At 35.8% G+C, this 18,563-nt stretch overlaps 2 protein-coding genes across 3 annotated transcripts; both read left to right on the top strand.

The window, feature by feature from the left end:
• Nucleotides 1-693: 693 nt before the first annotated feature.
• On the top strand, nt 694-2,516 carry LOC131174763 (cinnamoyl-CoA reductase-like SNL6). 2 transcript variants are annotated; one of them, XM_058138679.1, is made up of 5 exons: nt 694-998; nt 1,141-1,313; nt 1,407-1,592; nt 1,695-1,848; nt 1,949-2,516. In XM_058138679.1, the coding sequence occupies exons 1-5, from the start codon at nt 743-745 to the stop codon at nt 2,251-2,253; spliced, it is 1,074 nt and encodes a 357-aa protein (XP_057994662.1). In that variant the 5' UTR covers nt 694-742; the 3' UTR covers nt 2,254-2,516. The 2 variants fall into 2 exon arrangements, with proteins under 2 accessions (XP_057994662.1, XP_057994663.1); XM_058138680.1 differs by having other exon boundaries at nt 699-953.
• An 8,131-nt stretch (nt 2,517-10,647) lies between these two features.
• LOC131174568 (uncharacterized) lies at nt 10,648-16,643 on the top strand. Its single transcript, XM_058138281.1, has 9 exons — nt 10,648-10,744; nt 11,535-11,655; nt 11,803-11,909; nt 12,783-12,908; nt 12,989-13,109; nt 13,230-13,314; nt 15,347-15,460; nt 15,557-15,596; nt 16,390-16,643. Exons 1-9 carry the CDS (start codon nt 10,685-10,687, stop codon nt 16,540-16,542), a joined length of 927 nt encoding a protein of 308 aa, XP_057994264.1. The 5' UTR covers nt 10,648-10,684; the 3' UTR covers nt 16,543-16,643.
• The last annotated feature ends 1,920 nt before the right edge of the window (nt 16,644-18,563 follow it).

Below are 18,563 nucleotides of genomic sequence, written 5' to 3'. Positions count from 1 at the left end.
GGAGTCCAATTATCTCTACTTATCTTCTGAGATTTTTAAATTCTTAATCATATGAAAAGTCTAAAAAGTTGCCCAGGGGTGGATGGGTCCATTGTGTCACAGAGGTGACTCAATTCCACATGGGCCAAGTATGGGAGAGTTCCTGGACTTATATGAAGGGGGTAGCCTTGCTTGGTTAGACGCGTTTTGGGTTGGGCAGAGACTACAATATCTAGCCACGTGAGGCACCCGTGACACATTGAGTGGAACTAAGGTCTGCACAGATTGATCAATTTCATGAAATTTTCTGCATACAGCAGCAAATTACCTGCTAAATATTATCAACAATGGGCTTATCACCTTTAGGTTATCACAATCATCCTTCAAAGGTCATTCTCACATATACAGTTAGCAGCCTGTTGTTTGTTTGTATTTTAGGGAATGCTAATAATTGTTCATTTTAGAACCTTTTTTTTTTATTATTTTTTAGTTCTTTTTCTTCCAGAACACATCTCTTCTTGAGTGGGACTGGGATTCAACACCTTGTAGGCTTTTGACCCACTGAATGAGTGCCATTTGTAACATCAACTTAGAAAAATGACACGCGGACAACGGAAATGATGTCCTCGTCTTCTCAAGAAACTATACTTACCACCCTCGTGCAATTTCATCTAATCTTCTCCATCTACTACCACCACCAGTATCCGGTAGCCTCTCCCTCTTAAATACCGCACGAGAGAGAGAGAGAGAGAGAGAGAGAGAGATGGAAGGAGCGACGCTATCAAAACCGTTAATCCTACCAGCTTTCCAGGCAGAAGAAGTCCATTGTACTGGACGAGCTTTTAGCTCCAGTTTGAGTGCAAGAGAGAAGAAGCTAGTCTGTGTGACCAGTGGGAATTCTTGCTTGGATTCTCATATAGTGAAGGAGCTCTTGGCTAACGGCTACCTTGTTCGAGTCACAATTCAAAACCCAGGTTGGAAAAACATATATTTTCCAAGGTTGTGCTTAGGAATGGATTGTAAAGAGGCGTTCCTTTTATTGGTTTCTTGTAATTCTTTTATTATCAATTTTAACCAGATGAACAGCATGCATTTTATTTTCTTCTATATGTTCCTATTTTGATTTTATTTCAAACCAATCTTTTGTTTTTACATTAACAGTGGATTTTGAAGACATTAAGGAACTAATGAAAGATGAAGAGATAAACCAACTAGAAAGTGTTGTGGTAGCAAAGATGCAAGATTTGGAAAGTCTTTGTGATGCATTTAGAGGTTGTCATGCTATTTTCCACACCTCATCTTTCATAGATCCGCATGGAGTTTCAGGTTATTCAGTAAGTTTACTATGCAAAAACTGGATCCTGATTCTGCTTGACTGCAAAATTGAAAAAAAAAATAATAAATTTACTGTACTGTACAATCTGCAGGAACATATGGCATTCCTGGAGACTGAGGTTGCAAGGAATGTTATTAAAGCTTGCAGTGGGGCAGCATACATGAGGAGGTGTATCTTCACTTCTTCTCTTCTTGCATCAATCTGGAGTGATGACAATCTAGACAGAACTATTGATGAGGGTTGTTGGAGCAACGAGGAATTCTGCAGAGAAAACAAGGTAGTTAAATTCTTGGCATTTGACACTTCAGATTAGCAGAAAAATCCATGTAATTCAAAGATGAATCATCTAATCTTGATGTCTAATGAAAATGGAGGACAGCTTTGGCTTGCCTTGGGGAAGACGACCGCAGAGAAGGCTGCTTGGGGGAAGTCAAAGGAATTGAAAGTGAAGCTTGTAACAGTCTGCCCTGGCCTTCTTATGGCTCCTTCGTTCCCCTATGCTCACAAAGACACTTCTCTACCATATCTTAAAGGTAATAATCACAGTGATGGATCTATTTCTACTCTATTTAGTCTATACCTTTGTTGATTCCAGAAAAACCTTGATGATCATTAGCTGTTGATGGTATACAGGGGGCTCGGTCATGCTACAACGAGGCATACTAGCAACTGGAGATGTGAATAAGGTTGCAGACGCACACGTCCGCGTTTATGAAGCTATGGATGATGGAGCTTTTGGGCGATATCTTTGCTTTGATAAAGTAGTGGAAAGATTGGATGAGGGCATTCAGCTGGAAAATGAATTGAAGAGGCATGGACTGCGGCCTGGAAGTGTGGTCTCAGCGGAAGAAACACGAGAAGTACACAGCAAGCTTTGTAATTCAAAGCTAGCCAAATTGTTACTTGAAGGCTCACAAGGCAAATCTTGCAGACAGTGACCCATTAGTCCATCATGGATGATTTATGCCTTTTGCGACGCTAATTCTTGACCTTTGTTGGGCTTCCAAGAGATGTAAGAGCTTGCAACAACACCCATTAGTTTCTTCGCTAGGAGGTCTCAAATTCAAATTATGAGAGTGGGAAGTGAAACAAGTAATGAGAATTAATTAATACTTGTAAGCCAATTATGGTATCTATCATAATGGAGTGAAGTTCCCATTCATAATTCTATGATGAAAAGAAGACTAAATACATCATTTCATACTTTGAATTTAAATCAAATTTAATGGCACATAAACTTCTAAAATGTCCCCTATATACTTTCAATCACGCTGACATAATAATTCATTTACTAAAATCTTAAGGTTTTTTAATTTTATTTTTATAGGAATTGAGATGTGTTATGAGACTTTTTACACGTGTTATACTACGTTTTAAAAACTCATTGTCACGATCCAACCTATGGTAGGACGGGCACTAGGACTGGGCGACCTAAAGCCCCGAGGCGTAGTAAGCCTGCTGTTCATTAACCCAACTCTAAGGCCCATTTGGGCCCAATTTCAAGAAAACAAGCGGATGAGTCCGGCCATAACATGGACTTACCAACGGGGAGTTTTCGACTCACCCGACCTGTAAACACAATATATAGTCAATTGGGGAGCTCAGCTCACCCTCCACATACTCATCAACATAATAATAAATGGGAGCTCAGCTCCCTCATCCAATCCATCAAACATGCATAGTATATTAAGTTTACAGGTCCCAAAATAATAATTTAGTTTACAGACCCAAATCAAATAAATATTTCTAACACATGCGGAAATTCTAAGATTTAACAAGTTTATACAAATAGTAATAATTGACCTGCGAGGGAGAAAGCGAGTTAACCTCAAAAATATCCTCCTGTGGCTGTAAAAATTTTTGAGCAGAGTGGCGTTCGACTGAGAGATTAAAATATCAATTTTAACTATAATCTCTATAACTATGTATTACTAATGCAACCTGTGGAATTATATGCAATTTCAAGTACTTTTTCACTTCATAACATATTAAAGGTAATTTGGAGCACTCACGCACCCTGTAGCATCAATCATAATATATGGAGTGATCCCTATCTGACTCTCTTAAATCCAACTGGTGCGTGAAGAACTCATTTCGGACTTCCACTTAATAACCAAATCGAGGGTCGTGAAGAACTCAAGCCGTGACTACCCCTCGAAGGATCGGGTCAATGAAGAACTCAAGCGTGACTACGTCCTATCCATAGTCCACACCACATCACACGCACGCCAACGCACGCCACTTTGCTCCAAATTACGCAACAACATTCATGGCACTTTATGATTATCAATGCAACATAAATCGTGCCTAGAGTTTAACTACATAATTATATGCATATAAGTGATTCATGTGCAAGCTAAACATATAATAATATCGAAATTACAATTAAAATTAATATTTTACTCACAGACTTGGCGACAATCACTGTGGCGGCTGGGCGGAGGAAGAAGGCTATTCCGGCTCACCTGACAATTATATTACAATTATTTAATACAATTGACTCAATACAAACAAAGAAAAAGACCAATCGTCCTAAGTCGTGTCGAAAATCGTGAGTCTCCTATACCTAGGACCTACCCAACTGCAAAATGGCTCAAAACACACTTCTATATTCACATCCATATGTCCACAACTCAATCACAACACACAGCCCCTCTGGGCCCATCAAATCAGTCATCCATCTGTCGTAAAATTTCAATTTAGTCCTTATTATTGATCATTTTTGCAAAAACTGCCTAAATCAGCTTTAAAAATTCTGAAACTTTGCCCCGCGGTCCTTAGCAATATTACTAAGCTATTGCAAAAAGAATCATAATTTTCTAAGCTACCATGAATATTTTATGGATTTTTAATCCTATTTAAGTACTAGAAAATTACGAAAAAGCAAGGTTCGGGTTTACATTTGCCAATTCCGACTTCGGAAACGCGCTCGGGATGTCTGACAATGGGGGGCTAGCCAAAACCTCGGCCCAATTCGGAGACTTTTCCGGTGGTGAGTGCATGCGGGCGGAAATTCAGAATCAGGACATCAGCCGAATTTCCGCGAATTGAAGATACCTACGAAACCCAATAATAATATATAAAAATCGAGGTGTTACATTCTTCCCCTTACAGAAAATTAGTCCTCGAATTTTACACAAGCGAATAAAGTACATGATTAGACATTGAACAGATAAGGGTACTTGCTATGCATGTCCCGTTCTGACTCCCAGGTGCACTCTTCCATTGACTGACTCCTCCACAAAACCTTAACCATAGGGATCTGTTTTGATCTCAGCTGTCTCACTTGGTAGTCCACTATGGCTCTGTGCTCCTCAAATGTCAAGTTCTCTTTTAGCTCTATCACATCCATTGCGGTACATGAGAAGGATCGGGAATGTATTTCTGAGCATGGAGATGTGAAACACGGGATGAGCGTGAGAGAGGTTGGGTGGTAGCTCTAACGGTGAGCAAGCTGCTCCAACTCTATCGGTAACCTCAAAGGTCAGATATACCGAGGTGCCAACTTGCCCTTCTTTCCAAATCTCATGACTCCTTTCATCGGAGAAACCTTGAGAATACATAGTAGCCTTGCAAACTCCACATCCCTCGTGCAGGGTCTACATAACTCTTACGCCTCTTGAAAAGTTTTCAATCGTTCCTGATTAAAGGAACTACCTCGAAGTGTCTTGCACTAGGTCTACATCATGCACCTTCGCTTCTCCCATTTAGTCCAACACAGAGGAGACCTACACTTTCTTCCATATAGTGCCTCATAGGGTGCCATCCCTATCTTTGGGTGATAAGCTGTTGTTGTAGGCAAACTCCACCAAAGCTAGTGCTCATCCCATTGACCTCCAAAATCTAAGACACTCATGCGAAGCATGTCTTCGATGTTTGGATTGTCCTTTGGACTGTCCGTGCATGCGAGGTGGAAAGCCGTCTTGAAGTTCAAGCTGTGTGCCAAGTGCCTCCTGCAACTTTCTCCAAAATCGAGAAGTGAGCTGGGGCCCTCATCGGATATTATGGCAGGAACTCCATGCAATCGACTATTTCTCGAATGTAGAGCGGGCATCTTGTGCCACAGTATGTAGTCTTCTGGTAAGAAGTGGTGATTTGGTCAAGCGGTCTACAATTACCCATATTGAATCATATCCTCGCGTGATGCGAGGCAACCTTGATCCACAAAATCCATAGTGATCATTTCCCACTTCCATTACGGGATAGGGAGCTCTTGCGGCTTCACGGCGGTCTCACAGTGTTCAAACTTCACCTTACGACAAGTCAAGCACTTGGACACAAAGTGCGCTATGTCTCTCTTCATGCCATTCCACCAATAGCTATCTTTCACATCATGGTACATCTTGGTGGAACACAGGTGAATCTTGTCTGAGTGTGTAGTGTGCCTCTCGCATGATTTCATTCCTGAGGTTGTCCACATCGGGCACACATATCCTAGAACCTTGCACTAAGGCGCCATCATTGGCAAATCCAAACTCACCACCTTCACCTTGCTGTACTCTTTCTATAATCTTCATCAATTGTTGGTCTCTGTGCTGGGAAACTCTAACTCTATCTCGCAAGTCTGGCCTCATTGAAAAATGAGCCAACAAGACCACCACATCTGAAAGATTTAGGATTAAACCTTGATCCATCAACTCATGTACTTCCTGAATCAACAGTCTCTTCTCTGCTGAAATGTGCGCCAAACTGCCAGAAGATTTTCTGCTTAAAGCATCTGCAATCAATTGCCCAAACTTTCATTCTGCACTTTCTTTATCCATTGGCCTACGTGATTTATCTTCGCTAATTTATTACTCTTAACACTATTATAATTAGATTATACTATTGTTTTGAATAATTTAAAATTAGAAAGGAACTCAGCAAATTACAGTCATACTTTTTTTGTATGATCTTTATTATTATACTTTAGATTACATACTACCCTTCATCCCTCGATAACTGTTTATGCATTAATTTTATTTATTATTATTATTATTATTATTATTATTATTATTATTTTTATTATTATTATTATTATTATTATTATTATTATTATTTTCCATGTTTACTCAATTCCAAAACTTAAGATTTGGGCACCCAAACGTCATCAATTCAAAGGATTTACATCCATCGTGATCGATTATATATGCTTCCTATAATGGAACTTGTATCCTCTCCGAGGATACAGGCATTACTCTCTACCACACTCTACAGGTCCCATACGGACACTATTCCATAAGTCATCATTATCATTAATAACCTTGATCCATTACGAAAGATAGGACTATATCCTAACTTCGCAACAAAGGTACTACATCTACCACCTTGCAGAACCATGTCAAGTTAATGACTCTTTTATTATATCATAGCTCTATAAATCATCAATTCATAGTTTGACCTTCTCTAGGTAGTAGAGTTGTACTTTATTCCATCTTGATACACACAAGGTATACTATTCTCACTCTATAAGTGTCACCTTTACTTTGCAACTAGTCAAAACCTGCAGTGCGATGGCAACTCTTGATGTAACTCTAGCTTATCTTTGGGATGGCGAGTCTTGACTCTAGTTATCACCCAAGCTGTGACCTTTCAATATTCTAACTCTAGACTCTTAGCAGGAGTTCCCAACTCCTCTGCAAATATAGAACTCTGCTCTGGCATAAGCTGTACCAAAGCGAAGCCATCTCAAACACCCTCATTATGGAGCACTACGGGGATGCACGACTCTACACAATAATCTCATGTCGATCTGTAATCTGCGACTTACGAGCGGACATCGAGAACATTGTATAGTTACTACGATCGTCCTAGCAGACTAGGTCTCCTAATTTCTTATCTCTCTGAATCTTCTATTATCACAAACTTATTACGACTAGGTCATCTACGATGTTGCGATGAGTGGTATCCTCATCATTATCTAGGGAAACTGTACTTTTAAGAATCACTTTTATGTACTCGTGCCTTACGAAATGGGCACACCATTTAAACCCATCTTGACAAAAATATAACATTTCTTGGAGTACGTATCCTCATGATAGACCTCACATGTCTACTAACTCTATTTCACATTTACTGTACTCCACGAAAATCAAGACACTAAGCGAGGTAATCTTATATTTCAGAGGTATAACGTAGAATCTAGAAATAAAGAATTACAGAAAAGGCGAAGCAGAATCCTATACTCGCATGTGACTCTAGTAGACTCTTCCCAACACTTAGATAATTTTTCCCTATGAATGGAGCCTAGCTCGATGCCACATTTGTCACGACCCAACCTATGGTAGGACGGGCACTAGGACACAGGCGACCTAAAGCCCCAGGCCGTAGTAAGCCTAGCTGTTCATTAACCCAACTCTAAGGCCCATTTGGGCCCAATTTCAAGAAAACAAGCGGAAGTCAGACCATAAAATGGACTTACCAGCGGGAGTTTCGACTCACCCGACTGTAAACACAATATATAGTCAATTGGGAGCTCGGCTCACCCTCCATATACTCATCAACATAATAATAAATGGGAGCTCGGCTCCTCATCCAATCCATCAAACATGCATAGTATATTAAGTTCTGGTCCCAAAATAATAATTTAGTTCTGACCCAAATCAAATAAACATTTCTAACACATGCGGAAATTCTAAGATTTAACAAGTTTATACAAGCGGTAATAATTGACTGCGAGGAGAAAGCGAGGTTAACCTCAAAAAATATCCTCTGTGGCTGTAAAAATTTTTGAGCAGGAGTGGCGTTCGACTTCGAGTAAAATATCAATTTTAACTATAATCTCTATAACTATCTAAAACTAATGCAACCTGTGGAATGAAATGCAACATCAACAACATTTTCACATCATAACATCAAAAAGGTAATTTGGAGCACTCACGCACCCTGTAGCATCAATCATAATATATGGGAGTGATCCTATCTGACTCTCTTAAATCCAACTTTGGTGCGTGAAGAACTCATTTCGGACTTCCACTTAATAACCAAATCGAGGTCGACAAAGAACTCAAGCGCGACTACCCCTCGAAGGATCGGGTCGTGAAGAACTCAAGCGTGACTACGTCCTATCCATAGTCCACACCACATTACCGCGCGCCAACGCCGCGCTGCTGCTCCAAATTACGCAACAACATTCATGACACTTTATGATTATCAATGCAACATAAATCGTGCCTAGAGTTTAACTACATAATTATATGCATATAAATGATGCATGGGTATCTTTGAACATATAATAATATCGAAATTACAATTAAAATTAATATTTTACTCCAGACTTGGCGACAATCCTTTGTGGTGGTGGGCGGAGGAAGAAGGTTGTCGGCTCACGACAATTATATTACAATTATTTAATACAATCGACTCAATACAAACAAAGAAAAGACTATCGTCCTAAGTCGTGCGAAAATCGTGAGTCTCCCTATACCTAGGACCTACCCAACTGCAAAATGGCTCAAAACACACTTCTATATTCACAATCCATATGTCCACAACTCAATCACAACACACAGCCCCTCTGGGCCTATCAAATCAGTCATCCATCACAATACGTAAAATTTCAATTTAGTCCTTATTATTGATTATTTTTGCAAAAACTGCCTAAATCAGCTTTAAAAATTCTGAAACTTTGCCCCGCGGTCCTTAGCAATATTATTAAGATATTGCAAAAAGAATCATAATTTTCTAAGCTACCATGAATATTTTATGGATTTTTAATCCTATTTAAGTACTAGAAAATTACGAAAAAGCAAGGTTCGGGTTTACCTTTGCCAGTCGACTTGGCAGCGCTGGGGCGTCGACAATGGGGCTAGCCAAAACCTCGGCCCAATTCAGAGACTTTTAGATGGTAGTGCATGCGGGCGGAAATTCTGAATCAGGACATCTGCCGAATTTTGCGAATTGAAGATACCTACGAAACCCAATAATAATATATAAAAATCGGTGTTACACTCATAGTGCTGCAAGATTTTTTTAATAAAATTCAAAGATGAATTTATATATTCAGAATCATCTTTGTCTTTTCATGCACTTCTCTTGATTGGTCTTCTATTTTATATTTTTATTTAATTACTAGTCATATATTTACACATTATGTAAATTATTTCAAATAATAAATTAAAAAAAAACTATTTACAGTGATAAATATAATGGAGTAAAGGTAAAATATAATTATTGTGGATAAATATTTCGATTTAAAAAAATAAGCAACTATGAAACTTTTAGGTCACACCTTTAAAATATACACCAGCGGGGACGGACAAAAAGTAAATTTAATATGTAATTTTTCATTTTGTTGAATTCATGTATTTTTTTTTTAATTTAAAATATATGCATATTTTTCATATTTTAAATTATTGTAATTTTTATTATTTTATAATTTTATTCCACTTTATATTAATATCATAAATGTAAATAAATTTTAAATTTAGTCAAATAAATTCTTTTATTTTTAATTCATTATTTATATACACTTATAATATATTTTTGGTATAAATTTGATAAATATTTTTTCAAAATTATAAAATTTTTATTTTTACACTTTTATAAGGAATTTTATCAAATTAAATTGAATAAGAAATTATATACAAACTAAAACAGAAATCTTTAAAAATTAAAATAAGAGTCTTCTTGTATCAAATTAAAATCAAATTGACTTAATTTAATCATATTAAGACTATTTTAAAAATTAAAAATATTTAATATAATTATTAGATGCAGTATCAAGTTAATAAATAATTAAACCGACTTATTTGATGAACTTTTTAGAAAAGTATATAATGAATAAAAATATTTATTAAGTTAAATATAATTTTATTAAATATTTAGAACATATAACCACAATTAACTATAAATTAAGAATTGTTTTAAAAAGTTAAATCAAATAGATTTTTAATATAAATTAATTATTATCATTTCTCAGTGATAAATAATAGCTGTCAGCTGCAATTGACCTCTTATTAATTAAAAGGAAAAAAATATTTTAAATATTAAACGCAAATTTTGCATGAAACGGTTCAGTTATAGCTGGTAGAATTGCCGTTTCGAAAGAAACATCGTCGTTTAGCTGGAAATTTCCACGGGAAGGGTACGCCAGGACGATTTCAGTTTGTGGAATGAAAAAAATATCTTCACCTCATTCAGCCCAAGTAAACAGCACGAAAGCTTCTACAACCACAGCGAGAGAAATCCAGAGCGACTGAGAGACAAAGGGAAAGAGATCGGATTCTAAACTTGCCGGATCAGCAATCGAACGTAAAGAGACGAGAGCGAGAGAGAGATGGTTGAAGAGAGAGGATCCACAGAAGATAAAGAGGTTGGCGGCGGCGGCTTATGATTACGAGAACGACCCCGATGGGCCGACTACTGGTCAACATCCTCATCCCTCCCCACATGGCTTCTCGCTCCGACGTTGTGGACCACTTCAAGCGCAAGTTCTATCAGCGCTACATCGTCCGTACACCTTCCCTTTCTATATAATTTCCTCCCTCTTTTTTTTTTTAATTGAAAATCTATACGCTTATGTTCTTGATTATTGTTGTTGGTTGAATATCTATTGGGAATTGCGAATCGCCGAGTGCGTCTTTTTCATTTTCTTTCCTCCACAAATTTTGGGATTTGGGCTGGGGTTTTGTTATACCTTTATTTCTGACTTAATTTTACGAGATCTTGTTTCTTGGGAGTTGTGAATCCCAACTCGTATTTTTAGATTCTAATTTGCTCGTACAACTTTTTATCTAATCTTGGATTCTTTGTTATTGCTTTATGGATTATGTGTTCTTTTCAATTGCATTTGGAACTGAAGTTCATTATCAGTTATTAATTGTTGTATGTAAACTCATGTCTATGAACGAACGCTAATTGAAATTACTGGGAGCTCGTCTGAGTTTGGTACTATTCGGTGTTTTGAATTGAACTCTTAAAAACTATGTAGAAAGTTGGGAAAATGTGGATATCTCTGGGAAGTACTGATCCTTTTTTCTTGAATTGATGATGTTTATGTTTTAGTTAGTTTTTTTTCTAATGGTTCTAGTATTATGAGATAAGGGAGCAGGTGCAGTCATGCTCAACATTCTACTGCATATGCCTATTTTAGATACGTTGATACCAATTATTCTCTGATAAAACTTCTTCCATAATGTGGATGCTGATTTTCCTTTGGAGGCAGTATTTAAGAGGCACTGCAAAATAGTGCATCTGTCACAGTTGACAAAAGATAACTTTTTACGTGTTTCATTGGCAGGATCCTGATCTTGTGGTGGAGGCAATGACTTCAACTGGTTCATCTCAATCAACAAAACCTTCTTCATCCTCCTCCACATCATCAGCAACTTCAAATGACCAAACTCGACAACGGAACACAGGTTCAGGATACTAGCTCTAGCTATTTCAATTACAGAAAAAAAATCATGTGAATCTCTGTGCCAATATTTGGAAAAGTGAAGTCATTTGCTCTTGTCTGGTCACAGACTTTGTTCTTTATTTAAGGGAGCCAAACTTTTTTATTTTAGGGTCAACTACAAGGACCTCTGGGACATCAGCAAGTGCAGGTCCAAATACTAGTCCTACTTCTGTCCGCTGGGATCGACAAACTATTCAATTTTCTGTCAATGCTTGGGTATGGCAATTCATTCTTTTTTTCCTTATGCTTTAATGTGTGCTCTCAGATGTACATGCCTGTGAAAAAAGCTCTTATAAATCTTTCTATATGTTCTTGAATGTTGGTTTTCTATCTGACTAAACTTTGTGTCGTAAGTTATGTATCTTGGAATTAAGTTATGTCTCACAAATTACAATTTTAGTATAACTTCATTAAAATGTCAATTTTAATACCATATGCATTTTGTTCTAGATTTGGTATTTTTTGGAAGTCTTCAAATAATTGCTGATAGAATAACTATTCTTGATGGCAGTTTGAATTTGGGGGTGCGCATTTAGTTAACCAAACCGAACCAAAATCTTAGCTAACCAAATTTTTAATCGACTCTAAAATACTAACCAAACTGAAATTGAGAAAAAATCGAACTTAATTGAAACTGAAAATATTCAGTCAGTTATTGGTTATAACTAAATTGACCAAGAAATTTATATTTTTTTATATTATTAACTGATAAAATATTATTAAAAATATATTAATAATCATTTTTATTTATAAAAATAATAAATTTATTTTTTCTATTATTTTAGTTATTTTGGTTACCAAAGCAAAGATAATTCAATCAATTTCCGAAAAACTGACAATTTTAGGAATTACTAACTGATGACTGAATTGAACATAGTCCTACCAAAATAATCAAATTTCATTGGTTTGGTTATTTGGTTATAACCGAATAATGCACACCCTTTGTTTTAATTGCTTTAGCTTGTCATATTGGTCAAAAGCCTGCGGATAGTTTCACATCTAAAAAGATTAAGACTCTTCTCTATGACTTTAACATTGGCATTCACACGTGTTTTGTTATTTTTGCTTATGTGCTGTTTTCTGCTGCAGGTTTTTGTTGTGGCTGTGCTTGCAATCATTCCTCTTGTACCCAAAAATCTTTCAAATAGGGCATATCGGTTGTCATTTATGGGCACTGCTTGTTCATCACTGTATTCTTTATACACACTTTATGGGGTAACCAAAATGTCTATGTGTTTTAATATTTTCCTTAATATGCACTAATTCTTCTTTCACTAACTTTATATTTTCTTTAGAGACCAAGGGCTTGGAATTTGCCGGCTTTGCAAGCTTATTTTCAGTCAATAATTGCAACCAAAGACTTTATATACTTCATCTACTGTCTTACATTTGTCACTTCACATCTTTGCCTCAAATGTGAGCATTACTCTTAATTCAGAATTTTACTTTTTTTTTCTCAAGATGTTATTGAATCTAAATTGGGTTTCCTGTGATTTCAATGGGTATGGTGGATTAATTAGGCTGATCATTTTGCAGTTGCTTTAATTCCGATTTTATGCCGAGCACTGGAGCAGGTTGCAAAGTTTTTAAGGCGCAATTTCACTCGTTCCACCTTATACAGGTAAAAGAGATATCTATTGTTTACTTAGATGAGTACACTGCTGCTATTTATTTAGTTGGCAGTCATAGAGGTTGCCATGGTTACCTCGTCCTACCTATTTGTCTGTATGTTTCAATGAAATATGATATTAATTTTGGCTTTCAACTTTTGAACTCTGGGGAAGGGCAATTACTTATAATTAATTACTGGTATAGGATTTTATTCAGAAAAAGATTTGAGGACAACAACATGGTTCCAGTTTGACATTATGGAGATTACAATCATGTGCATAGAGTATTTTAAGCAAAATATTGATGCTGGAGAAGATTTAAAAAAAAAAAAAAAAAGAAAGGATTCACTCTTTTGCTTTTGTTTAATCTTAGTCAGTGACTAGTTTATTTTCTAAAATTGAACCATTGTTGCTTAGGAAATTTTTGCAGATGCAGGTATTGGCTCACTTTTGTTATTAGTTCAGTAGGCACCAATAAACCACTACTCCATATTAGGCTGACTATTCTTCTCCCCTGCCCTGCTGAGATTTGAATGGTTATCAGTCTGGAGCTTCTATTTATGGTTGAGACTGTACATTGTGATTTACTGGTGTTTTGTTTATGACATTTCAACTCTAATCTTTTATCTTTTAGCTTGTCTGTTTTATTAAACATGGCCTTAGCTTTTGTTGTCTTGATATTTCTCTTTTCCTGGGGAAGCTAGCAATAAGATTCCTTTAGCAGAATACGTACTATTCGGTTTGTATTTTTTTATCACTAACCACCACTAAACATACTTTATTGTGCCATTGTGCCTTATGCCTTTTCTAACTCAACTCAACTCAACTACGCCTTTATCCCAAAATTTGGGGTCGGCTATATGGATTCGCTTTCTTCACTCTAAACGATTTTGAGTTAAATCCTCAGAAATTTGTAATACTTCTAGGTCATGTTCTACTACTCTCCTCCAAGTCAATTTAGGTCTACCCCTTTTTTTCTTTCTATCCTCTAACCTAATGTGCTCTATTTGTCTAACTGGAGCCTCCGTATGTCTACGCTTCACATGACCAAACCACCTCAATCTCCCTTCTCTCAACTTATCATCAATTGGTACCACTCCTACCTTTTCTCTAATACTCTCATTACGGACTTTATCTAGTCTAGTATGGCCACTCATTCACCTTAACATTCTCATCTCTGCAACTCTTATCTTAGACGCATACGACTCCTTCAATGCCCAACACTCACTACCATATAACATAGTTAGTCGTATGGCATCTGATAAAATTTTCCTTTTAACTTATTGGGAATCTTGCGATCACATAAAACTCAGTGGCATGTCTCCACTTCAACCATCAGGCTTTAATCCTATGACTAACATCCTCCTCACATCCCCATCTACTTGAAGGGTGGCCGAGATATTTAAAGTGATTACTTTAGGACAGTACCACTCCATCCAAACTAACTCCTTCCCTATTGCTAGTTTGTCCTTCACTGAACTTGCAATGCATGTATTTTGTCTTCGTTCTACTTAACTTAAAGCCCTTTGACTCTAGAGTACTTCTCCAAAGCTCTAGCTTTCTATTGACTCCTTCTCGCGTCTCATCTATCAGAACAATATCATCCGCAAACATCATGCATCAAGGAATACTCTCTTGTATATGTTTCGTCAATTCATCTAAAACTAATGTAAAAAGGTAAGGGCTTATGGCTGATCCTTGGTGTAATCCAATTAAGATTGGAAAATCTCTTGTGTCCCCTCTCCTTTGTGCGCACAATAGTGCGTGCTCCTTCATACATATCTTTCAACACTTTTATGTACCTAATAGATACCCTCTTTTGTTCTAACACACTCCATAGGACATTTCTTGGAACACTATCATAAGCTTTCTCCAAATCAATAAAAACCATGTGTAGATCTTTCTTCACATCTCTATATTTCTCTATCAAGCTTCTAATGAGAAAGATCGCTTCCATACTTTTAGTATTACTATTGTTTATCTATGCGTGTAAATTATTTGTATTTAGTTTTTTTTTTAACAATTTTTTGTTCTGCTGAACAGGAAGTATCTTGAAGACCCATGTGTGTGGGTGGAATCAAACACAACTACCCTGAGCATTCTTTCCTCGAATGCTGAAATTGGACTTGGCTTCCTTTTAATAATCTCTTTGTTCTCGTCAGTTGCTTGAGCCTTTTCCTCTTGTTACTACTGTGATTTTTCCTTCTTTTTTTACCTTGGAGCGTTTCTTATTATTTTCTCGTGTTCATGCAGGTGGGAGCGCAACATAATACAAACTTTCATGTACTGGCAGGTAAAATACGTTTCTACCACAACCAACTTCATGTCAACCCACCACCACCACCCCATCATTCCCCATTCCCCCTCTTTTTTTTTCTGGATATGAGATGAGCTCTTCTAGTATAATAGGAAGCTTGCTCTGTTGTGACTTGGTGGTCACTGGTTCTAATCATGGAATAATCTCCTAATCTTCTTATGGTACAAGGAGAAAGCTGTGTGTGCATCTAATCCTTCCTAGAGCTGTAATTTGGCTAGTCTCATGGGATACATGTTCTTGCATTTAAGTGCATTCAAATGGATATTGTGTGGCAATTTGAGCTTTTAAAGATTTAAATTACAATATCAAATAGATTTACCAAAGATATTTAAATCATCATCAAAAGTCAGTTGTCATATGAAGATAAAAATTTTCATTGGGTTCAAAAGACAATAAAAATGAATCCATTAGGTGAAACTTACCAATTATAAAGTGTGAATCTTGATCTTGAATCTTGGTCCATTGAAGCAATTAGAGCATACAGATGTTGAAGTATTTTGTGTTGTGCTGATTTAAGGTTCTGCTTTTGTGTATAAATAGTGGTGTTTAAAAGTAACGCTATTCAAATTGATGGATATGCAAATTCTGTATCACAGCAGTTTCTCTAATTTTCATTTGACACTAAAATTTGCTCAATCGAAATTGTTGGATGAGATGTACTGAGATTAAGCGCTCTCTCTCTGAACAATGGATGATTACCCATGCTTTAAATGTTGTCAATCATGTCCTAATTAAAGCTTTTTTGTGGGAAAAAAAATCTTTCTTGCAGCTTTTGAAGCTGATGTATCATGCACCTGTGACTGCTGGTTACCATCAGAGTGTCTGGGCCAAGATTGGAAGGACTGTGAATCCACTTGTTCACCAATATTGCCCATTCTTGAAGACACCAATTTCTGCTGCTCAAAGATGGTGGTTGAGATAGATAGGCAAAGTTGAAAATAGGAAGCGAAAAAGAATTATTCATCTTGGAATTTTCTCTATCTTTTATTGGCATTAAATTTGGAAGTGAGGCACTAACTTCAGATATATGGCGTAGCTGCCATTATGATTGTGGATTAATAAAACCTTTTCTGTTTTCATAACTACTGATTCTGCTTGGTTACCCTTTTTGATAATTTCTCTTTCCTAAAACGTACTGGGGAATCAAATGATTTAATTTTAAAATCTTATATTTATGGGTTATGCAATTGTCAATTCTTCTACAATTGGAAATTTGTAGTTGTCAAGAAATCAATGGTTTATTATTAAAATTATCATTTTAATTTAAAATAATTGTTTACCCTCACAATTGGGGATTGTTTTTTTTGTATGATGATCAAATCATTTTCTTGAAACGCAGATTTGAGTAGACAGGTCATGACTGGGTAGAACAATGTGTGTTGGTCTAATCTTGTCCTCGGTAAGCCTTTTCCCACAAATTGACAGCTTTGCTGCTGGCTCAGGCAATTCCAATGTTTTTTTAATTTGAAAGGAGAGCAATTACAAGGCTCTTTCATTTTTTTGCCCCACTGTTCTTCTATAACTTGCTTGTAAAAATGTTATATTATTTTTTTGAAATATTATTTCTCTAAAAATTTGCACTATTTTTTTAATTTATAAACATATGACAAAGTTTAGGTTGAGGGTCATAAAATTCAATAGTCAGATATTTTATAGTGAAATATTTTTAGATTGATCATTGATGATCATGTTCTATATATATATATTTTTGATAAATATGATCATATTCTAATTAATATATAATTTTAAAAACTTATCTACGATTAACCAGTGATAATATAATTTTAAACTGTCTTGTCCATTTGGAGCTACTTTTTAGCCCTTTTAATAATAAGTATTATTTTAAATGAATTTAATATATAAAATGATTATAAACAGTACTCAGCAGATAAACCAACTATTAACCTATGAAATTATATATTTCAATTATTAATTTTCTTTATTAAATTTTTAAATAGTAAGTGTTCCTTAAAGAAGCCATATTATAGAGACAGGTGAGTTTTCTTGCACGATTCTCTTCGCCACGGACATCAATTTTTTTATTATTATTAATCGAGCTCCGTAAAAAATAAATTCAAGCATAAAATCAATTTATTGATAAAAAAATAATAGAAAAATTTATTAAGTCCATAAATTCATAATTAATAACAGATTCAGGTCAAAATCCATAAACAGGAAGTCAATAGAATATTAAATTAAAATAAAGACATAAAAAATAATTAATAATAGATTCAAGTTGAAATCCACAAATCAAAATCAGTAAACAGAAGGTCAATAGAACATTAAACTAACATAAAAACATAAAAATGTATTTAATTAAATTACAATATTAAAAATTGAATTAACATTTTATGAAAATATTCAGGATATTATATTTTTAACATAAAAAAAAAAAAAAAAAGAGGCGAACGTTGGAAGATAGTATATCATATGTGCACGCGGAAGCGTGTAAGTTTAACGTGAGTCTTTTGTAGCATGAGAGAAGCGATACGCAAACTGGACATCATTACATCAACCATCAACCGTTTCATATTCTGTAACGATTGTGTGGAGCCCAATACGTGCATCCTACCACTAAACATGAACAGACTCCACATGGCACAACGTGAGCGGTCACTAATCGCTTTAGGTCTCTGCCGGACCACTCCTATGCAGCCAGAACGACCAGAACACGACGACAAAGTAAATCAATTTGACTTCAAATAAATAAATTCACCCTTCTTTTTATTTTATATTTTCTAAATATTTATTTTAAAATTTTATGTATAATTCAAAGTGAATATTATAATGTTTATTTGATTATAAATTATTTTATATTAATGAATATAAATTACATGTGTCCTCCAACTCAAAGTATCAAACCGTTGCCGCTGCATTAAACTGAAGAAAGTGCTCTACCTCTCTACAGTTAATCATTTCAAAAGCAAAATAAACGCGAGAAGG

The sequence above is a fragment of the Hevea brasiliensis genome, chromosome 16, assembly GCF_030052815.1.
Source record: "Hevea brasiliensis isolate MT/VB/25A 57/8 chromosome 16, ASM3005281v1, whole genome shotgun sequence".
NCBI classification, from domain to species: domain Eukaryota; kingdom Viridiplantae; phylum Streptophyta; class Magnoliopsida; order Malpighiales; family Euphorbiaceae; genus Hevea; species Hevea brasiliensis.
The sequence above is the reverse complement of the archived record's forward strand: the minus strand, read 5'-3'. Positions and strand labels throughout refer to the sequence as shown.